General features: G+C 37.3%; 1 protein-coding gene across 1 annotated transcript; it reads left to right on the top strand.

Moving 5' to 3' along the window:
- The first annotated feature begins 6,210 nt into the window (after positions 1-6,210).
- Positions 6,211-7,140, top strand: LOC133059108 (olfactory receptor 1361-like). The gene has a single exon (XM_061146144.1). The coding sequence runs from the start codon at positions 6,211-6,213 to the stop codon at positions 7,138-7,140; it is 930 nt and encodes a 309-aa protein (XP_061002127.1).
- Positions 7,141-11,955: the final 4,815 nt, after the last annotated feature.

Raw genomic sequence — 11,955 nt, 5'->3', positions numbered from 1 at the left:
GGAAAGATTAAAGGCAGGAGGAGAAGGGGCTGACAGAGGATGAGATGGTTGGATGGCATCACTGACTTAATGGACATGAGTTTGAGCAAGCTCTGGGAGATGGTGATGGACAGGGAGGTCTGGTGTGCTGCAGTCCATGTGGTTGCAAAGAGTCAGACACAACAGAGCGACTGAACTGAACTGATGGGAGTCTCTCATCTGTTCAATTGTTTATGTGTTTATGCTTATTCTATCAAGCTCTATTAATTACTGTAGCTATACAGTAGTTTCTTATATTCAGTTATCTAAGTTTTCTAACTCTGCTCCTTCAGATCTTACGGTCTACTCTGAATCTTTTGCTTACCCATATATTTTAGAAACAGGTTTTTAATTAAAAAAAAAAAAAACCTTCCAAGATGTTGACTGAAGTACCTTGAATCAATAGATTAAACTGAACAATCTTCTTTACAAGGCTGCATCTTCTAATTTATAAACAGGGTAATTTATGAACAGGGCACTTTTCTGAATTTCTTTAGGTTTTTTAAAAATTCTGTCAGAAATAATGTATAATTTTGAATGCAGTGATTTCAGACATCTTTAATTTGATTTATCTCTATGTATTTGATGTTATTTTAAGTTGTATTTTTAAAAATTTAATTGTCCAATTTTTGTGATCAGTATATAGAAATCCGGTAGGTTTTGTACATTAACCTTATATTCATTGATCTTCTCTATATATGTATACTTTCTAATAGATCTTTATAGATTCTTTTCAATTTCTAGTATACATTATTATCTGAGAATAAAGAGTTTCACTTCTTAGCTGCTCCTTCTGCTAAGTCGCTTCAGTCGTGTCCAACTCTGTGCAACCCCATAGACGGCAGCCCACCAGGCTCCGCCGTCCCTGGGATTCTCCAGGCAAGAACATTGGAGTGGATTGCCATTTCCTTCTCCAATGCATGAAAGTGAAAAGTGAAAGTGAAGTTGCTCAGTTGTGTCCCACTCTTTGCAACCCCATGGACTGCAGCCCACAAGGCTCCTCTGCCCATGGGATTTTCCAGGCAAGAGTACTGGAGTGGGTTGCCACTGCCTTCTCCGATTACTTAGCTACTAAAATTTAAAACTTTCATTTAAAAAAAAAACAAAAACTTTCATTTATTTTCCTTGCTATTGGGCTGGCTAGGGTCAGATTAGGATCAAATTATGGTTCAGTTAATCCTAGCAATGTAATCATGTTTAGTAAATGGCTTATTTTTCCTGAAATGTTTATTTTCTCTGTAACACATGGATACCTTGAGAATTGAGATAATGTTTGTGATGTGTTGCACAGATCTTTGAAAATTGTCCCATAAATAGTAGATACTAGTGGAAAAATACGGTCAAATTCTTAATACTCTAATATTGTAATGGTGGTGATTAAGTCACTTTAATATAAGTGATAAAAGATAAAAGTATGTCAAATTACTATAGAAGAGTGATGTCACCAAGATGGCCACATAGATTGTTCTCAACTTCACTCACTCTTGCAAGAACAACTAACAAATATTCATGGATAAGACATTACTGAGAAAATTACGGATCACAGAGATGAGGCCAAAGCAATGCCCTGCATCACAGAGACCAAGACAAACTGCATTAGAGGGTAAGAGGAACGGCTACGTGCTGACGGCACTGACCCTCACCCAGGTCAGTGGAGCATCAAGCTGAGAGCCGAGGTTGAAGAATCTTGAGAAAGAAGAGCAAAGCTGGACATATCACTCTTCTTTATTTCAAACAATATTACAAAGCTATAGTAGTCAAAGCAATCTGGTAGTGGCATAAAAATAGATGCATAGATCAGTGAAACAGAATAGAGAGCCAAGAAGTAAGGGATTAAGTTCTAGACAATTAGATGTGGAAAATTTTCTCCTGGAAAACAGCGTGATTAGCAAAAAACTAACGCAGCTCCAGCAGTTGACCTTAAAGATAAAAACCATGTGCTAAGGACAGAGGGAGCTTTAGCCTATGATGACCCACCACATCCTCACCAGACTGCCTACCTCTGGACTTCATTTACATGGGAGAAAAATGAACTTCTACTTGTTTATAACTCCATATTGATAGTCTTTTTTGGCTAAATGTGATTCCTTTATGAATTCAGGAAATGATGTAGCAGATACCATGTTATTAAAATGGTAAATATTAGGCTAGAAACAAGGAAAAGTTAAGGGGTTGGGACAAAAGTTCTCATTTGGATAGAAATAAGTTTGAGGTGCTTGTCAGATATCCAAGGGTAAATGACATATGGACAACCTGAATATTTCAATCTTTCAATCTGTGTTTATACAAAAAAAGGGGGAAAGGACTATTCAAAATGTATGTGTAAAAAAAATGTATGTATGTATATATATGCATATATATATAACTATTAAGTGTTATGAAATGCTATGGTCACATGGTCATCTCTTCAAAATAATCTGACTTAAGGAAGCAGAACAGTAACTGGAGAGAAATTGTGAGTTTTAGATAATTTTCTGATTTTACTTCAAAGTTATTCTTAATAGCAGACCTCTGTTAATTATTGATTTTATTCCTCAACACCATTTATAGCCAACTTTTTCTATGGAAAATTCCTCAAGATTTGCAATTAATGAGTAACTATGGGGAGAGTCTCCAAGGACAAGAAAAAGTCCTAACGCTAGCCAACACTTTCCAATCCCAAGAGACACGAATATTGTTAATACTCAGCTCCTGAGCTACATCTTTGTTAGCTATGAAAATCATCTCCACCAATGTAGGCAAAGGATTCTGTGTTCTCTGGACTGTCCCACTTGCTTAATAAGAGCACTGGATAGAATACATGTATCAAAGGTCACCACTCATGGGTTGAAGATTAGGAAAGCAAGTAGGTAAGTGTGGAAGGTAGCATTTGACAAATAGAGTTAACAGGCTCAGACTTCAGAGTGGAACATAGTGGATGGAAGTTCTGTGCTTGAGGGCTCCATCTGTATCTGTATCTAAATCCATAAGTAAATCAGTCAAGCTGTAAGGAATATCTTTGATGGTAAAACTTCTAACAGACATTCAAAAGGACTTATCTAATATGAAATTAAATTTATGAGTCTAGAGTTTAAAAAAGAAGATGAAATGGAACATATAACTTAAAAGTTACCTAGTTATTGCAGAAATAGTCTTACAAACTTAGAGGACAAACTTACGGTTGCCAGAGGGGAGGGACAGTTAGAGAATTTGGGATGGACATGTACACACTGCTACATTTAAAATGGATAATCAACAAGGACTACATACTTTATAGCACATGGAACTCTGCTCAATGTTGTTATGTGGCAGCCTAGATAGGAGGGGAGTTTGGGGGAGAATGGATATATTTATATGTATGACCCTCTTCGGTAAAGCTTTTGCTCTTAACATTCCGTTGAAATCACTCTCATCAATGTCAAAGTTCAATTTTCAGTCCTTAATTTACTTGACCTCTCAGCAAGACTTATCACAGTTAACTCCCCTTTTCTTACTTCAAATTCTCTTTTTTGCTGTCTTTCAAGACATCCTCATAGTCTCCTAGGTATGCAGTGATCTCACTGATGACTCCTTAGTCTCCTTAGCTAGCTCCTCCTCTTTCTTATTATTCATTTTTGGATCTCTTCTTTAGTTTCAGACTTCAAATACCTATAAACAGATAACTTTTTAACTTTTAATTTTGTTTTGGGGTATAGCCAATTAACAGTGTTGTGATAGTTTCAGGAGAACAGCTTGACCGAAGAGGGTTTTTAAAAAACATGGAAGGTAAAATAACAAATTTGGAGAGTAATGGACAATGCGTGATGGAGACAAGTAGCTTTTTGAAGGATCTGTCATAAAGAACCAAGAAATGGAGGAATAGCTGAAGAAGGAGGGGAAACAGTAGGATATTAGGGTATTGTCCATCTGAGGCTGAGATCTTAGACAGTTAAGACCTCACAATTTTAGATAGTTAGGATCCCGTATATGTTCGATGCTGAAATATGATTCTGTTAGTTTTCAACCACACCTGATCTGAGATCCAAAATCAGTAATTATTTTTCAGGTGAATTATCAGGAGGTGGATATAATAGCAGAAAGGTTATTCAAGCAAAAGTATCAGAAAGATTCAACCTGGGAAAGGATGTAAAAATGTGAGAGTTATGGTTGGAGGGAACATGTGCTCAACTTCTTGGCTGTTGGCTTAAAGAACTTTTTTTAAAAAATATGATTATACTCTCAGTGTATTTATAATATAATTGATACAAGATATGTCATAAACATTAGAAAACATCTTAAGATAATAGTCAATTAAGGACTAGATTATCCTGTGTATATATCAGTGTGCAAAAGCATAAATGAGAATATTCATGGAGTTATGACATGATCAGATCAAGGAGAAAGGAGACTAAATAGTGATAAAAAGTAGAAAATCATGTTTATTGGTAAGTGGGTACAAAGACAGGAGTTCTCGATAACCAGGCACAGATAGATATAAGTGATGCATTTTGTGTGCATGCTCAGTCGCTCAGTCTTGTCCTACTCTTTGTGACCCCATAGACTGTAGCCTGCCAGGCTCCTCCATCCATGGAATTTTCCAGGCAAGAATACCAGAGCAGGTTGTCATTTCCTTCTCCAGGGGATCTTCCCAACCCAGGGATGGAACCAGCATCTCTTATGTCTCCTGCATTGACAGGTGGGTTCTTTACCATTAGCACCACCTGGGAAGTGATGCATTAGAAAATAGATATCAGAGATATTTGAGCAAGGGTGAGTTGGGCTAAAACCAGAAAGCTGTACATTTTCTGGAATCAATAAAGCTGCTTAAGCTGCTGATGAAGAAACTGGGAGTGAGCTGAAGAAAGAAAGTCCAAAGACAATAACTGTGAAAAAGTTGAGAAAAAGACAAAAATGAGGATCATTTTGTAGTTAAAAAAATGTGTTATAATAGTAATATGGATTTTAGGGATGAAATAAAAAGATGAATCAGTGATTCCAGTCTTACTAGGAGAATATTTGGAGGAAAAAACTTCTATTCATAAAATGTTGAGATGGAAGAGGACATTTCAGCACTTGGAGAGGACATCATATAACCCTCTCCAGTCCTTACTATCAATTAGTTAATTTATTTATTCATCTTGTGACAAATACTGCTTATGTGTGCCAACAATGAGGACACAAGGGAGAAGAAAGCCAGGTACAATATTTGCCCTAATGCACTTTATGGTTCCGTGAGGGAGTCCAACACTAAATATCTTAAATAAATATTTTAACAAAATAACTATCAATAACATTGTCCATATGACACCTGGAGTAAATCTGTGAAGGTGCTATGTGTGGTAGCATATGAAAAGTAGGTTTGACTTAATCAAAGAGGCAAGGGAAAGCTTTCCTAAGAAAGTCACTAATTGATCAAGACTATGAAAGGATGAGCAGGAGTTGACTCAGGATGAAGCAAAGGAACACAGTGCCCAAGAGGAAATGCAAGACAGCCAGAGTGACAAGGGAACAGAATGAGTGGACTGTAGCGTAAGATGAAGCTGCTGAGACATCACAAGGTCAAGATAGATTGAGCTTTGTTAGATATGGTGGGGATTTTTGTTCCTTCACAAGCCCAATGGTTCTCCAGACACCTCTTTTTAAGCAAGTAACAGACATGATCAGAGTTTCTTTTTTGAAAAGATCACTCTGGTGGCAGTGTGGAGAATATATTGAATGAGGCAAGAGTGGGACTATTAAAGCAGTTCAGAGGTCAGCAGGATTCTTGTCATTAACAATAGCTTAAATTAGAGTAGTGACTGGATAATTGGGTGGGAGCATTCACCAAGCTCCTATGATGTGCCAAGCACTAAGCTAAGAACTGAGATGCAGTCCTTGCCTTAATAGACTCATGGTCTTGTAATAAAAACTGATTCATAAACAAGTACTTATGCCATCCGATAATACAAAGACTAAGAGAACTTTGTTACCCTTAAAGAACTCTAAGAAGCTCCTGGTATTCCCTTCATTCCCTCATTTTTGACCCCTCCTCATTTAGATTGTCCTTCAGAAAGTCCAAATCCTGTCCCTCCCTTTGCCTATTAAATTTCTTTTCTTCGTTCCTCATATTTGTGGTATAAGGAAAGCAACTGATAAGAGAACCTTCAAGGTTAGCTACAATACACTTCAGTAGCTAACAGTGAGTGAACCCTCTTTTTATGCTGATTCTTTTCTAGTAACCCATCAAAACCTGAAATGAACTGCAGCAAGAACCCTGACTTTGTCCTCTCAGGGCTCTCCAGTGACCCAGACAAACCGCAGCTCCTCTTTGCTCTCCTCCTGGCCCTCTACTTGCTGAGTGTCTCAGGAAACGCGCTACTGCTGCTGGCTATCGGAGCTGACCTCCACCTCCACACCCCCATGGACTTCTTCCTCAGCCAGCTCTCCCTGGTCGACCTCTGCTTCACTACCACCACCGCCCCCAAAATGCTGGAGACTTTGTGGACCAGCAACGGATCGATCTCCTTCTCTGAGTGCCTGGCCCAGTTATATTTCTTCGCAGTTTTTGCTAATATGGACAACCTGCTTTTGACTGCCATGGCTATTGACCGCTATGCTGCCATCTGCCATCCTCTGCACTACCCACTCCTGATGACTCCTTGCAGATGTGGGCTGCTGGTGGGTGGGTCATGGGGCGTGGCCCATTCTATCTCTCTTGTTCATGCCCTGTTGCTATCCCAGCTCTCATTCTACACTAATCAAGAAATTCCCCACTTTTTCTGTGATTTTGGACCACTCTTAAGGCTTTCCTGCGCTGATACGCACCTCAATGAGGACCTGGTGATGGTTCTGACAGGACTCTTAGGAATCAGCCCTCTCCTCTGCATCATACGCTCCTACGCCCATATTTTCCTTGCTGTAGCTCGGATCCCATCAACACAGGGCAAAAAGAAAGCCCTGGCCACATGCAGCTCCCACCTCTCCATGGTCATCCTCTTCTACAGCTCGGTCTTTGCCACCTACCTGAAGTCCCCCTCAGCTTCCCATGCCTCTGGGGAGCTGGGTGCTGCTGTCATGTACACCCTGGTAACCCCCACTCTCAATCCTTTCATTTATAGTCTAAGAAATAAGGATGTGAAGAGATCCCTGAAAAGGATTCTGGGCATAGAGAGTTCATGGCATTAGGAATAATTCCAAGAAACAAGTGTTTTGGGGGAAAAAAAAATTATAATCTTCACCACCACACTGACAAAGTGAGTCAGTTAACACCAAGGCTTTCGCATGTCACACAGTATGATACAGTATATTGGAAATAACACTACATAGAAATTTGGAGAACTAGCTTCTAGGTCCCACTCTAGGTGCAAGCTTGTATATGTATTCCAGCTATAGGTATATATATTATTTATTATCTATATTATTATCTCAAAACATTATATCAGTGATATGTCAAAGGGAGTATAATATACATTACATTATAATATATAATTAAGTATATTATATATATAATATTCTTAACAGTTGATTGGATGAGCTGCTGTTTAAATTACCCTGTAAAGATAATGCTATTGAGACATGATCATCTATTCCCATCATTAAAAACATTTTGATCACTATTGCCATTTCTATCACCAGTTTAATAATGAAGATCATCACCATCAGCATTAGTCAATATCATCTTTTTGTCATCAGAGTCACCTTACAAATTACCATCTTCAGTTTTCTCCCCATCAGTAACACCAGTATCATCATCATAAGTAAGAGAATAGAAACTGGTCCTATGCACTTTTTCCCCTTTTAATGGCTTATTTTTCAGAATGTTCTATTAATTTGTGTTTTTGTGCTACCTTGATAATTGTGGGAAATATCATCATGGCATGGTGGACAAAAATGTCTTCATAAATTTGAAAGCATAATAAATATTTGCCCTGGGAATACAAGATTACATAATTTATACAGCACAATATATATGGGCTCCCTAGGTGGCACAGTAGTAAAGAATCTGCCCGTACAATATACACAAAATGCCTAAAATTTTCTTTAAAATTTTCCAGGAAAAAAAAAAAGGAATGGTAGATAGTAGGCACAATATTAGCAAAACATTGACGTCAAAGCTGGATGATAGGTACATAAGGGTCTATTACACTACCAACTCTACTTCTCTGAATGTTTGACATTTTTTACAATAAAAAATTAAAATGACAATCCCGAGCTCCCCATTTATTCCTCCCCCTTACTTTCCCCCTCCGATAACCATAAATTCATTCTCTAAGTCTATGAGTTTCTTTCTGTTTTGTAAATAAGTTCATTTGTATCTTTTTTTGGCTGTATGAAATATTATATGATATCTATCTTTGCTGACTTACTTCACTCAGTATGACAATCCCCAGATCCATCCATTTTGCTGCAAATGACATTATTTCATTCTTTAGAATGGCTGGGTAATATTCCATTGAATGTATGTTCCACATCACCTTTATCCATTCATCAGTCAATGGACAGATGGGATTGACATGTACACACTGCTATATTTAAAATAGATAACCAACAAAGACCTACAGTAAAAAGATAAAAATAAAGCAAAAAGTTAGAATGAATAAGTGAATTGCATTCAGCTTTAAATATCTTTAAAATATCTGTATACTTAGACATTGCAATCAAACCATGAAGAATACATTAAAGTAAATTCTGGAAATAAACAATGCTTGTGAAAGAATGGAATACAACTAATGGAATACAACAATGAAAGAATGGAATACAACTAAAAATTCCCAATGATAAAAGAATATTTAAGAACTTCATGTTTAGCCATATTATAAAACCCAAAAGAATAAAACATTGAATTGACCACAAAGTTCATTCGGTTTTTTCCCACCAAACCAGTATGTATTTGTTGATCTTGAAAAGCAATTGTCCTAACAGTTTTCACTGGAAAATCTGTTTATAAACTTAATGATCCAGCTTCTGTTATTTATATATTTGCATAGAATGCAATTCTGATGTCATAAAACAATGCTATAAATAAACAGTGTTTCTAGGTTTCTTTTAGTGATACTATTTGTGTTTGTTTTTCTATATAAAATATTCATGCCTATTTGATAGAGAAATAATAGAATTTAAAATAAAAAAATTTAATCTAACACTTAAAAATTGCCATACTTGCCTCACTTTTAGAGGAACCATAGAAACATTAGAGAGGAACAAGAGAATAGACAAAGATATGTTTTTCCAAACATTCTTGGAAGACTTCTCAGTGGAGAAATCTGCTGAGAAAATATCAACACCCTTCTTCATTAAGTCAAGTGAGTCAGTTTCCTTATGAGAGCTGCCTCCTCACTGCTTAATGAGCCAACTTGCTCTGAAGAAGGTAGATTAGAGGATTGAAGATGGTGGTGACCATCAAATAGACCAGGGTAATAACTTGAATGGGGACTGAGCAGCAGAGACTGTAATGTAAAAGACCATGAGAATTTCACAGCATGTGAACATCATAGCTAAGTAGGAGGACCATGTGGGTGAGCCTTTCTCTTGCTGACCACAGCAAGAACTGCCAATACAACCACTACAACCCAGGCATAAGATATCAGAGTCAGTCCAAAAGGAATAGCGAGATAACCACACAATGAATGAATGAATGTTGTTACCTGGACCACTCATTCTAGGACCTGAGCAGGCAAGTCTTAACAAAGGCATGAAGTCACAGTAAAATTGACTAATGTGGTTGGGCCACTGAACCTCTGCTGGGCCATCAGGGCCACAACCAATCCATCTATCATGAAGCCAAAGAGCCAGGCTATGCCCACCAGCCCCAAGCACTGTCTGGGAGTGAGTGGCAGTGAGGAGGGTAACAATTATTCAGTAGTGATTATATTCCTTGACCACCAATCAGGAGCATCCAGTTGTCCCTAGAGAGCCAAAGATAAAGAACTGGGTCAAGGAACCAGTCATAAAGATGAATGCCTTCTGCAGGAAGTCCTCCAGCACTTTTGGCATCACTTTAAACATATAGAAGGAAGGGTGGAAATACAAATACATAGACTCAGAAACATTACTTACACAATGAGCACACAATAATTGCTATTTACTTGTATTTTATTCATAGCATATACTAGAACAAGAAATTATTAATGTGATGAATATACAATGAACTTCTGCATAGCAAAAAAAAAAAAAAAGTTATATGCAATAGAAATAGGAACAAAGGACATGGCATTTACAATTGGAATTAAAGCTTGGATAGATGTCCGAACACACATATATATCCTTTGGATAAGCAGATAGAGTATTTTTACCTAAAGGGTATAGCAAGAAGTAAAGATACACAATGAGAGACCAGCTTCCTTCTCCTAGAGCTCTCTCATGTGAGCTTGGGAATTCCAAAATTAAAGGAAATAATTTAGTGTTAATACCAACAGTGAAAAGTCAGATTGGGAAGAAACAAAGCCCTACTACTTCTCCCTATTCCTCTGTTTTCCACAGAGCCACAGTAATAAATGAGGGGAATATTTAAAGATAATCATCTTTCTGTATGGATTAAAGAAATATGACTGACCCTCATGCCTTAAATGTCGTAGCCCAATTTCCTTCCATTTTATGGTTTTTCCAAGGAAATTCCCAATATGAGAAAGTTGTATCCATACCTCTGTCCCAGGAAATGAAAGATAATTTAAGAAAATTTGAGGCCACTGAGAATTGTACTGCCTGTGGTTCTGAAATTAAGAAATAAACAGCAAAGAAAAGAGGAAAAATGAAAAAAAAATGGAACTCAAGATAGAAATTCCCCAAGGAGAATTCTCCTATATTGCAGGTATAGAAAGGTATCTTGTTTACTCTTACAATACACCTCTCAAACCCAGGGGACACCCTCTCTCAGAGTTTATATATCTAAAGAACCATGGATCATAAACAAAAGGAAGAATTTCAGACAGAGAGGTTTTGGAATATGAAGAGTTTATAATCCCAATATAAACTATCACTTCAAACATTTTTCTACTCTTTATTTTTCATAGTTTTCTACTGTTTATTTTTCAGAAGTGTAAACCTGGTCAACTTTCTTAACTATAAATTTGAACACTGAGTCAGGTAGGAGAATGAAACAGGCTCAAAGTTGCCCAAATTCTCTGATTTCTTGTTAGTGCTAAATTTACATACCAAGGACTTAAAGTTGGTTTCCTATTTAATGATGGACATTGTCTTTATGGATTATGAAGGCTCTCTACTGCCTACATTTTAGTGCCATACCTCTAGATATTCATCAAAATAAATGAGTAAACTCTAAAGATGCAGTGAAATAAATTATTTAGTACAGAAAGTCTGATTGCTGTTTTCTTTAAACGTTAGGAAAAGGTTTTTCCCCCCAAATGAATTTTTGATATGATTTTGTTTTGAGGGTAGAGAATCAAAAATAACATTTGGCATATCATGTGTATCTTAAGCAGGAGTGATAAAGTTTAACAATATACAAAATACACATGGTTATTAAGGAAAGCTACTCCGAATTCCTCAGTGCCAGCCTTCAGTAAAGATATAACAAAGGTTAGATAATTACTCAAAATATTCTCTAGCTATAAATGTGAATGTCCCATGGGATCCCTAGAAGTGTTTCCTAGATAATTCACTTTTTTATTGAGGCCACATCAAATCTTTTTCTTCTCCACTCACGGGTTTCCCACACTTTGTGTATGTGCTCAGTTGTGTCCAACTCTTTGCAACCCCATAGACTATAGCCCTCTAGACTCCCCTGTTCACAGAATTTTCCAGGCAAGAATACTGGAGAGAGTTGCCATTTCCTCCTCCAGGGGATCTTCCTGACCCAGGAGTTGAATCCATGTCTCTTGCATTTATAGGTTGCTTCTTTACCACTGAGCCACCAGGTAAGCCCCAAAACAACAATGCTCTCCCTCAAAATAGTATTGTCTAGATGGGAAATCCTCAGCTGCAGCACACTGGTTCCCATGAGAGAAATCATTTCGTATCTTATTTTGTCTTTTCTTTCCAGTG

This window comes from Dama dama, chromosome 7, assembly GCF_033118175.1.
Source record: "Dama dama isolate Ldn47 chromosome 7, ASM3311817v1, whole genome shotgun sequence".
NCBI lineage: Eukaryota > Metazoa > Chordata > Mammalia > Artiodactyla > Cervidae > Dama > Dama dama.
Note: the sequence above shows the minus strand (reverse complement) of the source record. Positions and strands in the feature narration are given on the sequence as shown.